General features: G+C 41.1%; 1 protein-coding gene across 3 annotated transcripts in view; it reads right to left on the bottom strand.

Annotated features, from left to right (window-relative positions):
* The window catches only part of cdk6 (cyclin dependent kinase 6), a 179,602-nt gene that overhangs the window by 30,695 nt on the left and 126,383 nt on the right, over nt 1-22,524 (bottom strand). For all 3 annotated transcript variants that reach the window (XM_062029410.1, XM_062029409.1, XM_062029408.1), the window contains one exon: nt 21,080-21,189. In XM_062029410.1, coding sequence (XP_061885394.1) covers nt 21,080-21,189 — 110 coding nt within the window. The remainder of the gene's footprint in view (nt 1-21,079; nt 21,190-22,524) is intronic.

The following is a 22,524-nucleotide window of genomic DNA, read 5'->3' as shown; positions in this document are numbered from 1 at the left end:
GGGTCATAATATGTAGAACTCGTTTTTGACGTGTTTTTGTTCCCCCTTTCTCCATGCTTTTATGTTATTTACTCTCAAAGGTGCCATGTAGACCATGCACCCGAAGGCCAAGTGCGGACACAACCTATTAGGCACTTAAAGGGGTCATAATATGTAGAACTCGTTTTTGACGTTTTTTTGTTTCCCCTTTCTCCATGCTTTTATGTTATTTACTCTCAAAGGTGGTGTGTAGATTATGCACCAAAATGCCAAGTGGGGACACAACCTATCAGGCACTTAAAGGGGTCATAATATGTAGAACTCGTTTTTGACGTGTTTTTGTTCCCCCTTTCTCCATTCTTTTATGTTATTTACTGTCAAAGGTGATGTGTAGATTATGCACCCTAATCCTAAATGGGGACACAACCTATCAGGCACTTAATGGGGTCATAATATGTAGAACTCGTTTTTGACGTGTTTTTGTTCCCCCTTTCTCCATGCTTTTATGTTATTTACTGTCAAAGGTGGCGTGTAGATTATGCACCAAAATACAACCTATTCGGCACTAAAAAGGGTCATAATATGTAGAACTCGTTTTTGTGTATTTAGGATCCATATCAGCGTCAAAAATGTGAATGCAAATCATGGATGTTTTGAGGAAATATTCATAAAACAATTTTGCCTGGTTTCAAACCGGCCGTTTGAGATTTGCCCCGGCTAGTGGCGTTTATCATCCTGTCAGCGGATATCTCCATACATGGTAGAGGTTAGGGTTGTACGGTATACCGGTACTAGTATAGCATCGCGGTACTAACGAATCAAAAACGGTACTATACTCTGTTTGAAAAGTACCGGTTCACCATATTTTATTTATTTTTTTACAGGCATGACGGCGCGTCGTCGTCACGTCATGCCATTGCTAGTTTTACGAGCAGAGGAGCATGTTCGGCAGCGCATACACACAGAGTACTTACAAGCAGACACAGTGTGTAGACAGAAAAGGGAGAATGGACGCATTTTGGCTTAAAAAGTAAAAATAAAGGTGAAGTTATAACACTGAAACACCCTCAGGAAGAGGCCAGCTAGCTAGCGGCTAATGTCCATCCGCTTTTGGCAGTGTTTTAGCTTCTTCTAAATCACTAATCCTCGCCTCCATGGCGACAAATAAAGTGAGTTTTTACAAGTATCATTATCACTGCAGGACGAGGAATAGCTAAACATGCGTCACTACACACCGTAGGAGGATACAATAGCTCACCGGCGTCACAATGTAAACAAACGCCATGGGTGGATCTACACCTGACATCCACTGTTAATGAACAGGTAGGTAGTATTTCCTGCTTGGCATTGCTGCCTGTCGCACCTCCTCCAGTGCCCACGGGTCAGCTGCAGGGTCATCAGCCAGGAACCACCATTCACCAACGTTTCACTCCTTTAATCCTGGAACGTCTCCTGGTGGCGGAGCAGTGACAGGGACGTCTCCCTGTCACCCCCTGCAGCTGATAGCTGTTACCCCCTGCGGCTGTTATCGGGGTTAGTTGTTCTTTCCCCAGCTCCTGTCCTTCCTCCTCAGCCAGAGCCAAAAGCTGCCTTTCTCGGCCTCCTCTGCCAGATCTTTTATGGCCTTTCTCAGCTTTCTTCCAGTCACTCCTACGTCCCTCAAAAGGCGTGTGGTTGACAGCCCCACGTAGCCTCGGCAGCCAACTTCTACTGGGTAGATGGTTGTCTTCCAGCCAGCCTCCCGGCACTCAGCAGCCAGCTCCGAGTACTTGGCCTTCTTGCGCTCAAAGGCGGCCTCGATCCCCTCCTCCGATGGTACGGTCAGCTCAATAAGGTGCACCACTCTTGCCTTGCTGGACCACACTACAATATCCGGGCGGAGAGATGTAGTGGTGATCTCCGTGGGGAACCGGAGCTGCCTATTGAGGTCAACCCTCATGTCCCACTCCTGGTCTGGGGAAAAGGGCCTTGCTGCTGTCTCTCTTGGCCTGATGTATCTTTGACCCCCCCCTTCCGTGACAAAGCTGGTATGGTTCTCTGCTGGTGGTGATTCTTTGCTGCCCTGTCGACACCCCTCCAGCACCTCCGCTAGTTTCCTCAGGACCTGGTCGTGGCGCCATCTATAGCGCCCCTGAGAGAGTGCGGTCTTGCAGCCCGACAAGATGTGCTGGAGGCTTGCGTTGGGAGCATTGCAGAGTGAGCAGCATTCCTCGTTCCCGAACCATTGGTGAAGGTTACGAGGACAGGGAAGCGTGTCGTAGGTTGAACGAATAAGGAAGCTGATCCTTGCCTGTGGAATCTTCCACAGGTCGGACCAGCTGATGTTCCGGTTGACCACTCCCTCCCAGGTTGTCCACCTTCCTTGTCGGCCCTGCGTCACGGCCTTGATCTTATAGCGCTCTTCCTCCATCCTCGTCACCTCCGCCACCACCATCTCCTTCCTCTCCTTGCGGTTGGCCTTAGACCAGAACCGAGGCGCTTCTCCCCATCCTAGCCCTGCTCTTCCTGCCTGGACTCTGCCCATGAGCTCTTGGTGATGCAGCCTACTGACAGCTCGGTCAACCTCAGTTTGGGCTTTCCACTTTCGGCCAGTGGGAACCTTGGCATTGGCGTTCCTTACTGACTGGTCAGTGGACTCTCTTAGTTCGAGGACCAGCCTGGACTTCTCCTGCATATAGCCCAGACTGATAGACTGCAGTGGCAGCTGCAGTGCGTTCTTCCCAAAGAGGCCCGTTTCTGAAAGGCACCGTGGTAGTCCCAGCCACTTTCTGATGAATGAGTTGGCTTTTCCATCCATCTTACTCACGGCAGATGAGGGGATCTCGCTCATTTTCAGAGGCCACATCACCCTCCTGTAGAGTATGAACTGGTAGCACCAGACCTTGTACTTTCCAGGGAGTTGGCTCTGGTCGATCCTTGCCAGGCCGTCCGTGAGTTGTTTCATGACAGTCCTCCCCATCTGTTTATCGGACAGCTCTGCAGTGTACTGCCTCCCCAGGCTTTTGATGGGTTGCTCAGACAGGAGGGGGATTTTCTCTCCCCCGACGACAAAGATGGTGTTGTCGTTTCTGACTCCCCTTCTGAGTGACAGGCTACGGGATTTGGAGGGTTTGATCTTCATTCTGGCCCATGATGTCAACTCATCCACCCTTTTCAGCAGTCGAGATGTACATGCTGCTGTCTGAAGGAGGCTGGTGACATCGTCCATATAGCTCCTCAATGGGGGTAACCTCTGACCAGATGGTGTTTTGATTCCTCCAACCATTTGCCTTGCTCCGATGAGGATTATCTCAAAGGCTGCCACGAACAAGATTGGAGAAATGGCACACCCCATTGCAATTCCCACTTCTAGATGCTGCCACCCGGTGGTGAAGTCCTGGAGGGCAAAGCACATCTGCAGATCGCTGAAGTAAAGCGCTACCAGGTTCTTGATGCAGGGTGGCATGTGGAAGAACTCCAAGGCGTAGTTGATCAGCTGGTGTGGGACCGATCCGTACGCGTTGGCGAGATCGAGCCAGATGACATGCAGGTCGGTCTTCTCCCGCTTGGCCTTCTGGATCTGGTCCCAGATCATCGTAGAGTGCTCTACGCATCCTGGGAAACCTGGAACTCCTGCTTTCTGGCAGTTGGTGTCGATGTAGCAATTCTCTAGCAGGTAGGTGGTCATCCTTCTGGCCAGCACTGAGAAGAAGATTTTTCCTTCTACGTTCAGCAGGGCGATGTTTCTGAATTGGCCGATATTTTTGGAGTTTTCTTCCTTCGGGATGAATACCGCTACAGCCCTTTGCCACTCCGCTGGAATGAGTTGCTTTTTCCAGGCAGTTCTCATTAGATACCAGAGCAGTTCAAGTACCTTGGGGCAGTTCTTATAGAGCTTGTAGGGAACTCCATTGGGGCCTGGTGCTGATGAGGACCTTGCCTTCTTCACGGTTTGCCTAACTTCGCTGAGCTTGGGGGGCATGATGTTAAATTCAGCTGTCGGTGGCGCAGGCCGGGGCACGTACCCTGGTGTTCCTAATGGGACGTTTCTTAGCGGATCACTGTACTGCCTTTTGACGTGCTGTTCCATTTGCTCCCTGGTGGTTTCGAGCTTCCCGGACTTTTTCTCCTCCAGCAGTTGTCTGGCGTGCTTGAAGGGATCCTTGAAGAAGCTGGCTCGCTCTTTCTGCTTCCGTTTGCTACGCTTGCGGATGCGTTCAGCTCTGCGGAGCCTGGATAGCCTTTGCCTGACCTCCTCCCACAGGACTTTCAGACCTTCTCTCTCTGGCTGGGTTGCCTTCCTCCAGTTCTTGCGGAGTTGTCGGCGTCTTCGCACAAGCTCGGCGATCTCCTTTTCCCTCCTCCCCATTTCCCTTGGGGCAGTCCTCTGCTTGGAGATAATTTCACCAAACCTGTCTTTGCAGGTCTGGTATATGATGTCCCCAAACAGGTTAAGCTTAGCTTCGGCACCTCCATGCAACCTTTCCTCCAGGATCTTGGTCAGGTCTGTATCCAAAGTACGCCATGCCTCTGCTTCATTTGCCTTTGGCCATTTGAGCTTGTTCCTTCTTGCTGGTTTCTTGGTCTCTGCTTGTGGCTCTGTTCTGTGTGAGATGGTAGAGATTGGGTCTTGGTGCTCACGTGGGGGCTCAGCCTCCACCGAGGGGCTTTCTTCCTCTGTGCCATCTGTGCTTTCAGCAACATTGGGTCCGTTAGCACTGTGGTTTTCTACCTGGCTTCTGGTCCCTCTTGTCTCACCCGCTGCCGCGGTGCAAGGTTGCTGTTGGCCTCTCTGACCACACTTTGCTTTCCCCTGGTGGATTCGCAGTCCCCTGTACGTGGTCACCTTTTCCCATCCGCAAGCACACTTTCGGAGGATCTTCTCCTCATTAACTGGAGTTCTGATGTTCTCGTTATCCGTTTCCGTTGCCATCGTCGTTACCGTGTGGTCCGTCATGTTAGGCCCATCTTTCATCCCGCCTCTCGGAGGGCCTGCGGGTTGTTTTTTCCTTGATTTCTTCGTAGTTAAGGTGGGTGTCCCTCTTGCGAGAGACCAGTGGGTTGGGTAACTAGCCGTCCACTCCCGGTGCGGTCTTTCCCTGCTGCCATCCAGTCTTTTTATCGTAACAAAATCTTTTTTTTTTTTTTTTAATTCATATTATATTCATAAACTCAGATAAAATACGTCCCTGGACACATGAGAACTTTAATTATGACCAATGTATGATCCTGTAACTACTTGGTATCGGATTTGTGGAATCATCCAAAACTAATGTCAAGTATCAAAGAAGAGAAGAATAAGTGATTACTACATTTTAACAGAAGTGTAGATAGAACATGTTGAAACAGAAAATAAGTAGATATAAACAGTAAATGAACAAGTAGATCAATAATCCATTTTTACAGTTTGTCCCTCATAATGTGTACAAAATAATAGGTGTATAAATGACACAATATGTTACTGCATACGTCAGCAGACTAATTAGGAGTCTTTGTTTGTTGACTTACTACTAAAAGACAAGTTGTCTAGTATGTTCACTATTTTATTTAAGGACGAATATGCAATAATAAACAGTACCCTAAGACTTTTTGTTAAAATAAAGCCAATAATGCCATTTTTTTGTGGTCCCCTTTATTTAGAAAAGTATAACAATGTGGAACAGAGGTTTTCCAAAGGGTGAAGCGGGTCTCCGTTGGCATCCCGAGCAGCTTGGGAAAAAATTTGCTAAGCTAATATCAAGGTACATTAACCTCTTAGGGCCCAAGCTGTTTGTTTACATGCTTTTTTTTTATATTTCTCTTTGCTATTTGGGCTTATTGGACCCTAATTAGAATAAAAACTAAGAGTCATCTTTTGATATGATGTACTTAGTCCATAAGTACACAAACGTGTACTTCATGTTTAGTGACATGCTAATTCTTATTTTTACACTTTTTTTTTCTTCCAAATTCCATTGTATGTTATACTCTTCTGACACCACCAGATGGCAGTATAAGTGTCCACATAAGTGGCCATAAGACCCCAATTCAGTAGTGTACACCATTTTGGAAATAAGAGCTAAAAGGTGCTGTCCACGCATGTGGCCACTAAGCCTTTATTAAAGCACAATATAGCAAAATGTACATTTTAATCCCATTAGGGAATGTAAGGAATAAAGAATTCCTATATTAGCCCCTATATTACCAAAATTGAATTGATACTTAATTGGTCCATGTGCCACCATCTCACAAACTCAGTGCAAATCACTTTTTGCGAGTTCTGCTTGTGTTTGAGTCTGTCCTTCTATTTACGGTTTTACTGCGTCAAAAACAATACAATTAGTGGTGGCCGAAGACTATAGGTCATTTGTGTACATCCTTCATTGGCAGTGCAATATTGTTTGAGTGCTAATTTGATTTTTCAAACAGAAATGTTCAAATCAAGTTAAAACAAAGAGCGGTAGAACAATGTATGTGCATTATTCCAACAAACATTTGTGCGTCTGTAGGCGCGTACACACTGGCGGGTCCCTAGAAATCAGCACATGGCGCACAAGTGATTTGATTTCAGTGTTTCCAAGACAAAGACAACGATTGGCAGCGCTATTTAAATGGCGGCCCACGGGCGAAATGTGGCAGAGGAATGACACCATACCGGCCCCTGGGGCCAGTTCAAAACCTGGGAGAGGCTAACATTTTTGCAGCAAATTCCTAAAAACACTAGAGCCATATATATATATATATATATATATATATATGTATATATATATATATCAGTGTTTCCCACACATTCATTTATTTGTTGCGGCCCGCCACGAAAGATTTACGTCCGCCACAAATAAAATAAAAAAATTAAAATTAAATTTTTATTTTTATTGTCCTGTCCAGCTTCTAAGGCAAATCATATAGTTGATGTAGATGCCCATATAGGCTGTTGAGATTTACTTTACAAAAGAGAAGTGTAGGATACTTCTCTTGTTGCCTTATTTGTATTTGACCACTACTGTTTTCTGTTTATTTGTTACTGACTGTGGCAGGACACCTCTGCCTCTGTTTCACTTTATGTTGCTGGTAAATAATATGGTTGTAGTAGTAGGCTAAAGTTAAATGATTTAGTATGCACCAATTAAAGGGGCAGAGCTTTAAGAGACATTTTAGCTTTTATATTTTATAAGATATATTTTTTGTAAGAACCACAATTAATAAATATATTTCAGTGAATAACTTATTGTTCAAATCTGTATATAAATATGTACATAAAGTGTTGTAATTATATTGTAAAATGGATGGATGGATGGACGTTTAAAACAAAACTGTTATTATTAATTAGTAAGTATAATTTTTTTTAGCCTTTTTAGAGAAAATCATATCGTTGTAGTAAATTATGCAAATTACTCGATGTCATGCTGACCACGCCCATAGCCACGCCCCCACCGCCACAGGTATCTTGGCAGTTTATGGGAAACACTGTATATATATATATATATATATATATATATATATATATATATATATATATATATATATATATATATATATATATATATATATATATATCATTAAATAAATAACGTCCCTACTAGGGATGTAACAATATAAAATTGTCATATCACGGTTATAATGAAATTATCAGGGTTATTAATATGTTGAATGTGCTCAAAAAGTACTTTTAAAAACACTGACATTTCTTGACCAAGTTATTATTTTTAATAATAAAAATAGACACACAGCTAAAAAGCCACTATTTTGCATGTTTTGTGTTTCCTATGCTTCATTGATAATCTTAATATTTTATCTGCTTTAATGGCTAAGCTTTTATTGTGTTAAATACTGGTTTGTACCGTAACCATATCATATGGCAAAGTGCAATATATTTATCTGTACAGTAATCTATTTTTTTTATATCTGCACCTAATTGATTTTTTATCCTGCACTACCACGAGCTAATGCAACGGAATTCCGTTCTTATCTGTACTGTAAAGTTCAAATTTGAATGACAATAAAAAGGAAGTCTAAGTCTACCGTATTTTTCTGGCTATAAGTCGCAGTTTTTTTTCATAGTTTGGCCGGCGGTGCGACTTATACTCAGGAGCGACTTATGTGTGAAATGATTAACACATTACCGTAAAATATCCAATAATATTATTGATGTCATTCACGTAAGAGACTAGACGTATAAGATTTCATGGGATTTAGCGATTAGGAGTGACAGATTGTTTGGTAAACGTATAGCATGTTCTATATGTTATAGTTATTTGAATGACTCTTACCATAATATGTTACGTTAACATACCACTTGGTTATTTATGCCTCATATAACGTACACTTATTCAGCCTGTTGTTCACTATTCTTTAGACATTTTAAATTGCCTTTCAAATGTCTATTCTTGCTGTTGGCTTCTATCAAATACATTTCCCCAAAAAATGCGACTTATACATGTTTTTTTATTATGCATTTTCGGCCGGTGCGACTTATACTCCGAAAAATACGGTATGTTGAATGTGCTCAAAAAGTACTTATAAAAACACTGAAATTTCTTGACCAAGTTTTTTTTTTAAATAACGAAAATAGACACATTGCTAAAAAGCCGCCATTTTGCATGTTTTGTGTTTCCTATGCTTCATTGACAATCTTAGTATTTTATTTGTTTTAATGGCTAAACTTTTATTGTGTTAAATCAGTGTTTCCCATAAACTGCCAAGATACCTGTGGCGGTGGGGGCGTGGCTATGGGCGTGGCCACCATGACATCATCGAGTAATTTGCATAATTTACTACAATGATTTGATTTTCTCTAAAAAGGCTCAAAAAATGTATACTTACTAATTAATAATAACAGATTTGTTTTAAACGTCCATCCATCCATTTTACAATATAATTACAACACTTTATGTACATATTTATATACAGATTTGAACAATAAGTTATTCACTGAAATATATTTATTAATTGTGGTTCTTACAAAAAATATATCTTATAAAATATAAAAGCTAAAATGTCTCAAAGCTCTGCCCCTTTAATTAGTGCCTACTAAATAATTTAACTTTAGCCTACTACTACAACCATATTATTTACCAGCAACATAAAGTGAAACAGAGGCAGAGGTGTCCTGCCACAGTCAGTAACAAATAAACAGAAAACAGTAGTGGTCAAATACAAATAAGCCAACAAGAGAAGTATCCTACACTTCTCTTTTGTAAAGTAAATCTGAACAGCCTATATGGGCATCTACATCAACTATATGATTTGCCTGAGAAGCTGGAGAGGACCAAAAAAAAAAAAAATATATATTTTTTTTTTTTTAAATTAAAATTTTTTTAAATTTTATTTTATTTGTGGCGGACGTAATTCTTTCGTGGCGGGCCGCCACAAATAAATGAATGTGTGGGAAACCCTGTAAATACTGGTTTGTACCATAACCATATCACATGCAAAAGTGCAATATATTTATCTGTACATCCATCCATCCATTTTCTACCGCTTATTCGCTTCGGGGTCGCGGGGGTGGGGGGTGCTGGAGCCTATCTCAGCTGCATTCGGGCGGAAGGCGGGGTACACCCTGGACAAGTCGCCACCTCATCACAGGGCCGACACAGATAGACAGACAACATTCACACACTAGGGACCATTTAGTGTTGCCAATCAACCTATCCCCAGGTGCATGTCTTTGGAGGTGGGAGGGGCCTATCCACCAGGTGCATGTCTTTGGAGGTGGGAGGGGCCTATCCCCAGGTGCATGTCTTTGGAGGTGGGAGGGGCCTATCCCCAGGTGCATGTCTTTGGAGGTGGGAGGAAGCCGGAGTAGAACCCACGCAGTCACGGGGAGAACATGCAAACTCCACACAGAAAGATCCCCAGCCCGGGATTGAACTCACGACTACTCAGGACCTTCGTATTGTGAGGCACATGCACTAACCACTGTACCACCGTGCTGCCCTTAATTGTACTCTTATTTTTTCATTTTCGTCAATATTTCACTTTAGGCAGTAAATGATAAATGGGTTATACTTGTATAGCGCTTTGACACCATTTCCACATTCACACACCCATTCACACACTGATGGCGGGAGCTGCCATGCAAGGCCCTAACCACCGCCCATCAGGAGCAAGGGTGAAGTGTCTTGCCCAAGGACACGACGGACGTGACGAGGTTGGTAGAAGGTGGGGATCGAACCAGGAACCCCCAGGTTGCTGGCACGGCCACTCTCCCAAATGGAACTATTGAAATAAATTAGATAACTGAGATGTGCCTATACTGCAACACTGATGCTCAATTAAATGTTCACTTCATTCTGCCTGAAAAGCTATTATTTGTCATTTTGAAAGGGGAAAGACCCCTGCAAACAATAGTTTTCTCCACCATTGTTCCGCACCACTTTTTTACCCCGTCCCCCCCGGTGCCTTTTAATCTCTAACAGGTGGCCTTTTAAAAAGCCACCTTAATCACCCGAGTGTGTGTGTGTGTGTCCATCATAGTATTCCGACTAGCTCTCAGTCCTCAGGCGCAGTTGGACAGGTGCCACACACACACACACACACACACACACACACACACACACACACACACACACACACACACACACACACACACACACACACACACACACACACACACACACACACACACACACACACACACACACACACACACACACACACACACACACACACACACACACACACACACACACACACACACACACACACGTGTGTCATACTATAGAGGAACAAAAAGGTATATACTGAGTCACGTGTGTCCTTAATGCGGCAGCCTTATGTTGAGTGTGAAACCTAAATGTTATGTGTTGATGTACCTGGGAAAAATGTTATGTACCGAGTGTTAAAAACCGACATGTCATAACTTTCTTTATAGTAGGCTACCAGACCTGTTGGACTACAGAAGACGGCTGCATGTCACACAATGAACATCCTGACTGCGTTCTTGGTAACGGAAGCACTTTAAAGGCCTACTGAGAGCCACTACTAGCGACCACGCAGTCTGATAGTTTATATATCAATGATGAAATCTTAACATTGCAACACATGCCAATACGCATGCCAATTAACTTATAAAGTGACATTTTAAAATTCCCGCCACACTTCCGGTTGAAAAACTCCTTTGGATATGATTTATGCGCGTGACGTCACAAAATCCACGGAAGTGGTTGGACCCCATCGGACCCGATACAAAAACCTCTTGTTTTCTTCGACAAAATTCCCCAGTATTCTGGACATCTGTGTTGGTGGATCTTTTGCAATTTGTTTAATGAACAATGGAGGCTGCAAAGAAGAACGTTGTAGGTGGGATCGATCGGTGTATTAGCGGCTAAGTACAATACTTACAGCAACACAACAAGGACTACTTACCCTGACGCCTAGCCGATGCTTGCCGCCAAACCCACGGATGAAGTCCTTCGTCGTGCCGTCGATCGCTGGAACGCAGGTGAGCACGGGTGTTGATGAGCAGATGAGGGCTGGCTGGCGTAGGTGGAGCGCTAATGTTTGTATCATAGTTCTGTGAGGTCCGGTTGCTAAGTTGCTAAATTAGCCTTAGCGTCGTTAGCAACAGCATTGTTAAGCCTTACCAGGCTGAAAATTTTTAACCGTGTAGTTACATGTACATGGTTTAATAGTATTGTTGATCTTCTGTCTAACCTTCCAGTCAGGGGTTTATTTCTTTTGTTTCTATCTTCATTTGAGAACGATGCTATCACGTTAGCTCAGTAGCTAAGTGTGTCACAGATGTATTATCGTGGGGATAAAAGTCACTTTCGCGTGCTCGACTCTCATTTTCAAGAGGATATAGTATCCGAGGTGGTTTAAAATACAAATCCGTGATCCACAATAGAAAAAGGAGAGAGTGTGGAATCCAATGAGCCAGCTTGTACCTAAGTTACGGTCAGAGCGAAAAAAGATATCTCTTGAACTGCATTCTAGTCCGTCACTCTAACGTTCCTCATCCACGAATCTTTCATCCTCGCTCAAATTAATGGGGTAATCGTCGCTTTCTCGCTCCGAATATCTCTCGCTCCATTGTAAACAACGGGGAATTGTGAGCAGCACTACCGCTTGTGACGTCACGCTACTTCCGGTAGGGGCAAGGTTGTTTTTTTTATCAGCGAGCAAAAGTTGCAAACTTTATCGTCGATTTTCTCTACTAAATCCTTTCAGCAAAAATATGGCAATATCGCGAAATGATCAAGTATGACACATAGAATGGATCTGCTATTCCCGTTTAAATAAAAAAAATTCATTTCAGTAGGCCTTTAAATGTCTTTTCTACGGAACAATGTCAACTAGGGATGTCCGATAATGGCTTTTTGCCAATATCTGATATTCCGATATTGTCCAACTCTTTAATTACCGATACCGATATCAACCAATACCGATATATACAGTCGTGGAATTAACACATTATTATGCCTAATTTGGACAACCAGGTATGGTGAAGATAAGGTCCTTTTAAAAAAAAAAAAAAAGATAAATAAATTAAAAACTTTTTTTTTGAATAAAAAAGAAAGTAAAACAATATAAAAACAGTTACATAGAAACTAGTAATTAATGAAAATGAGTAAAATTAACTGTTAAAGGTTAGTACTATTAGTGGACCAGCAGCACACACAATCATGTGTGCTTACGGACTGTATCCCTTGCAGACTGTATTGATATATATTGATATATAATGTAGGAACCACAATATTAATAACAGAAAGAAACAACCCTTTTGTGTGAATGAGTGTAAATGGGGGAGGGAGGTTTTTTGGGTTGGTGCACTAATTGTAAGGGTATCTTGTGTTTTTTATGTTGATTTAATTAAAAAAAAAAAAAAAAGTTTTAATTTTTTTATTTCTTGTGCGGCTCGGTACCAATCGATCCACGGCCCCGGTGGTTGGGGACCACCGCGCTAGAGAATAAGGAGTGCTCGAAACTCCGCATGTCAACATCTCAGTTCGGTGCCACACCAACAAAATGCCCAAGCAACCATTTCCACATCAACACCGTATGAAAAAAAAAAGTCAACAACAGAAGGAGATGACGTCCGCAGGAACCTACCACATAGCGAAGGACATACACTATTTGATTTCCTATTATGCAGCTAATTTGTATTTTACAGTTTTTAATATCTTGTGTGACATCATGCACAAAAGTGCACTTTATTTGTTTTTAACTATTGTAATGGCGTTCTGTACAAAAAGTGCACTTTAATTTAGTGTTGTTTGATATGTCATCTTAGTGACATCATGCACAAAAGTGCACTAATAGCTTGTTTTTAAATGTCTGACAATCTTGCACTTTCTGTTTTGGAAATGACATGAATGTTTGTGCCACTGCTTAATAACTGTTTCATAAATACACTTTCAGTTGTGATTTCCCTCTCTGCATGAAAGTTTAAAAGTAGCATATATATTAATGCAGTATGAAGAAGAATGTTTTAATGTAGACACATAGAATCATCATACTGCTGTGATTATATGCATCAAGTGTTCATTCAAGGCTAAGGCAAAATATCCACATATATATCGTGTATCGTGACATGGATTAAAAATATCCATATATTAATAAAAGGCCATATCGCCCAGCCCTATCGAAAAGTACCGAAAAGTATCGAAATAATTTTGGTCCCGGTGCCAAAATATTGGTATATGGACAACACTAAAAGGGAGCAACAGTGCTGGTCCACTAAATGCTTCTAGATTTGAACTTTGAAGTCACATTTTGCCTGGCCACGTGCAGAGTGTGAAGGCGGTTGGGGAAGGAAGCGTGCATTACAAGCAGGGCTGCTCCTTCTGGCACTGGACTTTTCTTATCTGGGCTGGCGCACACCAACACGGGCTGATCTGACCACTCTCTTCTGGTAAGCAGGAGACAAAAGTCTTGTTTGTACAAATGCAAAGTCCCTGAAATAAAGCCGCTCATCCTCAACATCCAAAGTGTCCCATTTGAGTATTTCGTGGAGTAAAATGGTGGACTATTGGCCCGGGCCTGGGAAGTCAGTTAGACCACAAACTGACAAACACCTATACTGAGAAGCAGGGTTCTGACTGGTGTGCGCCAACCACAGCCTGTCATTACTGGAATAGATTGATAAGCCAACTGAAATGACAGCGCTCGCTGCTCAAAACACATGTGACAGGTGTCGCTTCTGGAATAGCACAAACCCCAATAACTGACTCCTGTATTGCACCATTTGGGAAAATAATCCAATTAATATTTCCCCCCCAATAAATGCAATGTAATATGATCGACCAATATTACATTAATTTAGTAATTTTTTGTACACTGAGCCTATTATGAGTTAAAAGTAGCATCGCTTGACAATCGGGTTGCGCCATATAGAGCAGTCTTTTTCAACCACTGTGCCGCGGCACACTAGTGTGCCGTGCGATATTGTCTGGTGTGCCAATGAAGTAGGGATGTCCGATAATGGCTTTTTGCCGATATCCGATATTGTCCAACTCTTTAATTACCGATACCGATATCAACCGATACCGATATCAACCGATATATGCAGTCGTGGAATTAACACATTATTATGCCTAATTTGGACAACCATGTGTGGTGAAGATAAGGTACTTTCTAAAAATAATAATAAAATAAGATAACTAAATTAAAAACATTTTCTTGAATAAAAAAAGAAAGTAAAACAATATAAAAACAGTTACATAGAAACTAGTAATTAATGAAAATGAGTCAAATTAACTGTTAAAGGTTAGTATTATTAGTGAAGCAGCAGCACGCACAATCATGTGTGCTTACGGACTGTATCCCTTGCAGACTGTATTGATATATATTGATATATAATGTAGGAACCAGAATATTGATAACAGAAAGAAATGGGGGGAGGGAGGTTTTTTGGGTTGGTGCACTAATTGTAAGTGTATCTTGTGTTTTTTATGTTGATTTAATAATAAAAAAAAATAAAAAAAACGAGAAAAAACAACAACGATACAGATAATAAAAAAAACGATACCGATAATTTCCGATATTACATTTTAACGCATTTATCCGCCGATAATATCGGACATCCCTACAATGAAGGCAATGTCTATGTAAAACGACAGTAAAACTGAACTGGCTACAAAGTAAACAAAAACAAAATGCTGGACGACAGCAAAAACTTGCAGGGTGTGGAGCGGAGATGGCGTCCACAAAGTACATCCGTACATGACACGGCGAGCGACAATGTCCGCCCACAAAAAAAGATAGCAACAACTTCAATTCCTCGCACCTGCTGAAACAAAGCAGGTGCGGGGGAATAGCGCTCACAGGAAGACGTGAAGCTGCTACAGGAAAACACCAAAATAAGGGCACGAGGCAAGAACTAAAGCACTACACACAGGAAAACACCAACAAACTCAAAATAAGGCACACAAGGAGGACCTGGTGGAGTTCCATTTTTTAACGTTTGTGCTGGTGGTGTGCCTCAAAAAAGGTTGAAAAACACCGATATAGAGGATATAAGACAAATGATACAAAACCCAAAAGCAGTGAAGTTGTGTAAATGGTAAATACAAACAGAATACATCCATCCATTTTCTACCGCTTGTCCCTTTTGGGGTCGCGGGGGGGTGCTGGAGCCTATCTCAGCTGCATTCGGGCGGAAGGCGGGGTACGCCCTGGACAAGTCGCCCACCTCATCGCAGGGCCAACACAGATAGACAGACAACATTCACACACTAGGGACCATTTAGTGTTGCCAATCAACCTATCTCCAGGTGCATGTCTTTGGAGGTGGGAGGGGCCTATCCCCAGGTGCATGACTTTGGAGGTGGGAGGGGCCTATCCCCAGGTGCATGTCTTTGGAGGTGGGAGGGGCCTATCCCCAGGTGCATGTCTTTGGAGGTGACAATACAATGATTTGCGAATCCTTTTCAACTTATATTCAATTGAATAGACTGCAAAGACAAGATATTTAACGTTCCAACTGGAAAAGGTTGTTATTTTTGGCAAATATTAGCTCATTTGGAGTTTGATGCCTGCAACATGTTTCCAAAAAGCTGGCACAAGTGGAGAAAAAAGACTGCGAAAGTTGAGGAATGCTCATCAAACACTTATTTGGAACATCCCACAGGTGAACGGGCTAATTGGGAACAGGTGGGTGCCATGATTGGGTGTAAAAGCAGCTGCCATGAAATGCTCAGTCGTTCACAAACAAGGACGGGGCGAGGGTCGCCACTTTGTCAACAAATGCGTGAACTTGTGGCCCTCGGTGAAAACGACTTGGACACCACTGTCCTAAGGTGTGTAGTGAAGCATGTTTAGCTAGTCCTCGTCCTCCAGTGGTAATGCTACTTGTAAGAAACCAGGCGAGGATTATCAATCAATCAATCAATCAATGTTTACTTATATAGCCCTAAATCACGAGTGTCTCAAAGGGCTGCACAAGCCACAACGACATCCTCGGCTCAGATCCCAGATTAGTGATGTAGAAGTCGCTGAAACACTGTGGACAGACGTTAGCCGCTAGTTAGCTATGTTTTAAAGCAGGGGTCACCAACCTTTTTGAAAGCAAGAGCTACTTCTTGGGTACTGATTAATGCGAAGGGCTACCAGTTTGATACACACTTAAATAAATTGCCAGAAATAGCCAATTTGCTCAATTTACCTTTAACTCTATGTTATTATTAATAATTAATGATATTTACACTTAATTGAATGGTTTAAAAGCGGAGAAAACACGAAAAAAATGACAATTAAATTTTGAAACATAGTTTATCTTCAATTTCGACTCTTTAAAATTCAAAATTCAACCGAAAAAAAGAAGAGAAAAATTAGCTAATTTGAATCTTTTTGAAAAAATTTAAAAAATAATTTATGAAACATTAGTAATTTTTCCTGATTAAGATTAATTTTAAAATTTTGATGACATGTTTTAAATAGGTTAAAATCCAATCTACACTTTGTTAGAATATATAACAAATTGGACCAAGCTATATTTCTAACAAAGACAAATCATTATTTCTTCTAGATTTTCCAGAACAAACATTTTAAAAGAAATTCAAAAGACTTTGAATTAAGATTTAAATTTGATTCTACAGATTTTCTAGATTTGCCAGAATAATTTTTTTGAATTTTAATCATAAGTTTGAAGAAATATTTCACAAATATTCTTCGTCGAAAAAACAGAAGCTAAAATGAAGAATTAAATTAAAATGTATTTATTATTTTTACAATAAAAAAAAAACATTACTTGAACATTGATTTAAACTGTCAGGAAATAAGAGGAAGGAATTTAAAAGGTAAAAAGGTATATGTGTTTAAAAATCCTAAAACCATTTTTAAGGTTGTATTTTTTCTCTAAAATTGTCTTTCTGAAAGTTATAAGAAGCAAAGTAAAAAAAATAATGAATTTATTTAAACAAGAGAAGACCAAGTCTTTAAAATATTTTCTTGGATTTTCAAATTCTATTTGAGTTTTGTCTCTCTTAGAATTAAAAATGTCGAGCACAGCGAGACCAGCTTGCTAGTAAATAAATACAATTTAAAAAATAGAGGCAGCTCACTGGTAAGTGCTGCTATTTGAGCTATTTTTAGAACAGGTCAGCAGGCTACTCAACTGGTCCTTACGGGCTACCTGGTGCCCGCGGGCACCGCGTTGGTGACCCCTGCTTTAAAGCGTCTTCAGTGTTTCCAACTTCATCTTCAGTAGTCTTAAAGGCCTACTGAAATGAATTTTTTTTATTTAAACGGGGATAGCAGATCCATTCTATGTGTCATACTTGATCATTTCGCGATATTGCCATATTTTTGCTGAAAGGATTTAGTAGAGAACATCGACGATAAAGTTCGCAACTTTTGGTCTCTGATAAAAAAAAGCCTTGCCTGTACCGGAAGTAGCGTGACGTCGCAGGTTGAAAGGCTCCTCACATTTCCCCATTGTTTACACCAGCAGCGAGAGCGATTCGGACCGAGAAAGCGACGATTACCCCATTAATTTGAGCCAGGATGAAAGATTCGTGGATGAGGAACGTGAGAATGAAGGACTAGAGTGCAGTGCAGGACGTATCTTTTTTCGCTCTAACTGTAACTTAGGTACAAGGGCTCATTGGATTCTACACTTTCTCCTTTTTCTATTGTGGATCACGGATTTGTATTTTAAACCACCTCGGATACTATATCCTCTTGAAAATGAGAGTCAAGAACGCGAAATGGACATTCACAGTGACTTTTATCTCCACGACAATACATCGGCGAAACACTTTAGCTACGGAGCTAAGGTGATAGCATCGGGCTTAACTGCATATAGAAACAAAAGAAATAAGCCCCTGACTGGAAGGATAGATAGAAAATCAACAATACTATTAAACCATGGACATGTAACTACACAATTAATGCTTTCCAGCCTGGCGAAGCTTAACAATGCTGTTGCTAACGACGCCATTGAAGCTAACTTAGCAACGGGACCTCACAGAGCTATGCTAAAAACATTAGCTATCCAGCTACGCTCATCAACACCCGTGCTCACCTGTGTTCCAGCGATCGACGGAGCGACGAAGGACTTCACCCGATCATAGATGCGGTCGGCGGCTAGCGTCGGATAGCGCGTCTGCTATCCGAGTCAAAGTCCTCCTGCTTGTGTTGCTGCAGCCAGCCGCTAATACACCGATCCCACCTACAACTTTCTTCTTTGCAGTCTCCATTGTTCATTAAAAAAATTGCAAAAGATTCACCAACACAGATGTCCAGAATACTGTGGAATTATGCGATGAAAACAGAGCTTTTTGTATTGGATTCAATGTGTCCGAATACTTCCGTTTCAACTAGTGATGTCCGATAAGGCCGATATTATCGGCCGATAAATGCGTTAAAATGTAATATCGGAAATTATCGGTATCGTTTTTTTTATTATCGGTATCGTTTTTTTGTTGTTGTTTTTTTTTTAATTTTTAAAATTAAATCAACATAAAAAACACAAGATACACTTACAATTAGTGCACCAACCCAAAAAACCTCCCTCCTTATTCACACAAAAGGGTTGTTTCTTTCTGTTATTAATATTCTGGTTCCTACATTATATATCAATATATATCAATACAGTCTGCAAGGGATACAGTCCGTAAGCACACATGATTGTGCGTGCTGCTGGTCCACTAATAGTACTAACCTTTAACAGTTAATTTGACTCATTTTCATTAATTACTAGTTTCTATGTTTTTACAAATGATGACAGATGTGAACAAAAGCATGTATTGTCTTTGTGTGATGATGTAAATGAGGTGTGGTTGTATTGTATATTAAGTATGTGTACATTAAATATAGCCTTTATGACTTTTCTTAATTTAAAAACATGCTATAGTATGTTTTTATTGTCATAATTTTATTGCATGATTTTTGTATCCCTTTAATTTAGGTAGCCAAGGACTGCAGATGGAAATGAGTTATTTAGCTATAATCTGGTACAGAACACATCTGTCTTTGAGCTTAATGTTTCTGTGCATTGTCCCTTCATATAAAGACTAAATTAAACTATGTAACTGCTTTTATATTGTTTTACTTTCTTTTTTTATTCAAGAAAATGTTTTTAATTTATTTTTCTTATTTTATTTTATAATTTTTTAAAAAAAAGTACGTTATCTTCACCATACCCGGTTGTCCAAATTAGGCATAATAATGTGTTAATTCCACGACTGCATATATCGGTTGATATCGGTATCGGTTGATATCGGTATCGGTAATTAAAGAGTTGGACAATATCGGAATATCGGATATCGGCAAAAAGCCATTATCGGACATCCCTATTTGTAACAGTGTTAAAGTTGTTTATACGGTCACCCTCAGTGTGGCTGTTTACCAAGTATGCCTTGCGTTTTAAAAAGTCATGAATTTTACTTTTTGAAACCGATACCGATAATTTCCGATATTAAATTTTAAAGCATTTATCGGCCGATATAATCGGCAGTCCGATTTTATCGGACATCTCTAGTATGTACACTACCGTTCAAAAGTTTGGGGTCACCCAAACAATTTTGTGGAATAGCCTTCATTTCTAAGAACAAGAATAGACTGTCGAGTTTCAGATGAAAGTTCTCTTTTTCTGGCCATTTTGAGCGTTTAATTGACCCCACAAATGTGATGCTCCAGAAACTCAATCTGAACAAAGGAAGGTCCGTTTTGTAGCTTCTGTAACGAGCTAAAGTGTTTTCAGATGTGTGAACATGATTGCACAAGGCTTTTCTAATCATCAATTAGCCTTCTGAGCCAATGAGCAAACACATTGTACCATTAGAACACTGGAGTGATAGTTGCTGGAAATGGGCCTCTATACGCCTATGTAGATATTGCACCAAAAAGCAGACATTTGCAGCTAGAATAGTCATTTACCACATTAGCAATGTATAGAGTGTATTTCTTTAAAGTGAAGACTAGTTTAAAGTTATCTTCATTGAAAAGTACAGTGCTTTTCCTTCAAAAATAAGGACTTTTTAAAAAAAAAAGTACCTTATCTTCACCATACCTGGTTGTCCAAATTAGGCATAATAATGTGTTATTCCACGACTGTATATATCGGTTTCGGTTGATATCGGTATCAGTAATTAAAGAGTTGGACAATATCGGAATATCGGCAAAAAGCCATTATCGGACATCCCTAGTTTCAACCATTGACGTCACGCGCATACGTCATCATACATAGACGTTTTCAACCGGAAGTTTAGCGGGAAATTTAAAATGTCACTTTATAAGTTAACCCGGCCGTATTGGCATGTGTTGCAATGTTAAGATTTCATCATTGATATATAAACTATCAGACTGCGTGGTCGCTAGTAGTGGCTTTCAGTAGGCCTTTAAGCCATGATACGTCCATTCTCCCTCTTCTGTCTGCATGCTGCTCCCGTGCTCTGTGTGTGTGTGTTGACTCTGCTCATCCATCCATCCATTTTCTACCGCTTGTCCCTTTTGGGGTCACGGGCTCTGCTCATATTACCAGTAATGTCAACAAGGCTATCTATCAGGCGCATAAAAAAAAAAAAGTACTGGTATATTTCAAATGAAGTACAGTACTTTTTAAAAAATCCATCTGAGATATGCTCCGGCAGCCAACCTCCCGCAACCCCGAAAGGGACAAGCGGTAGGAAATGGATGGATAGTACTGCACTGGTGTACTGTACAACCCGGGTACAGAATGTCACATTTGAGATCTTACCTTCTCCTGAACATCTCAGCAAAGATGCAGCCCACGCTCCACAGGTCCACCGGGGTGGCGTAACTGGACTGCAGCAGCACTTCTGGAGCTCGGTACCACAGAGTCACCACCTAAGAAGCATTCACAGAAAAAGTCTTTTTCAGAGAAGTCCGGCATCAACAACCAATGACAAGTTTGGGCTACTGTGCTGATGCTACATGGGATGACACAATAGGAATGTAGATGATATTAAAGTTAAAGTTAAAGTAGCAATGATTGTCACACACACACTAGGTGTGGTGAAATTTGTCCTCTGCATTTGACCCATCCCCTTGATCACCCCCTGGGAGGTGAGGGGAGCAGTGAGCAGCAGCGTAGCCGCGCCCGGGAATCATTTTTGGTGATTTAACCCCCAATTCCAACCCTTGATGCTGAGTGCCAAGCAGGGAGGTAATGGCTCCCATTTTTTTATAGTCTTTGGTATGACTCGGCCGGGGTTTGAACTCACAACCTACCGATCTCACTCTAACCACTCGGCCACTGAGTAGCCAACTAGGGTTGTACGGTAGACCGGTACTAGTATAGTCCCGCGATACTAATGAATCATTTTCGGTACTATACCGCCTCTAAACGGACATGACGGCGCGTCATTGCTGGTTTTATGAGCAGAGGAGCATGTTCGGCAGCGCACACACACAGAGTACTTACAAGCAGACACAGTGTGTAGACAGGAAAGGAAGAACAGACGCATTTTGGCTTAAAAACAAACGTTAAAGGTGAAGTTATAACACTGAAACGCCCTCAGGAAGAGGTGCTTTAAGACGTGGCTAGCTAGTTAGCAGCTAATGTCCATCCGCAGTCGGCAGCGTTTTAGCTACTTCTAAATCACTAATCCTCGCCTCCATGGCGACAAATAAAGTACGTTTCTTACAAGTATCATTATCACTGCAGGACGAGGAATAGCTAAACATGCTTCACTACACACCGTAGCTCACCGCTAATGACACCGATCATGAATGTAAACAAATGCCATGGGTGGATCTACACCTGACATCCACTGTAATGATACCAAGTACAGTAGCGTATCTAGTCGATACTACTATGATTACAACGGTATTTTTTAGCGTCACAAAATGTATATTATGTTTATAAACTCAGTAAATATGTCCCTGGACACATGAGGACTTTGAATATGACCAATGTATGATCCTGTAACTACTTGGTATCGGATCGATACTTAAATGTGTGGTATCATCCAAAACTAATGTAAAGTATCAAAGAAGAGAAGAATAAGTGATTATTACATTTGAACAGAAGTGTAGATAGAACATGTTGAAACAAAAAATAAGCAGATATTAACAGTAAATGAACAAGTGGATTGATAATCCATTTTTACAGCTTGTCCTTTATAATTTTGAAATAATAATATCTAGATAAATGACACAATATGTTACTGCATACGTCAG

This window comes from Entelurus aequoreus, linkage group LG20 (genome assembly GCF_033978785.1).
Source record: "Entelurus aequoreus isolate RoL-2023_Sb linkage group LG20, RoL_Eaeq_v1.1, whole genome shotgun sequence".
In the NCBI taxonomy this organism is placed as follows: domain Eukaryota; kingdom Metazoa; phylum Chordata; class Actinopteri; order Syngnathiformes; family Syngnathidae; genus Entelurus; species Entelurus aequoreus.
This window is presented reverse-complemented; position numbering and strand designations above follow the sequence as displayed.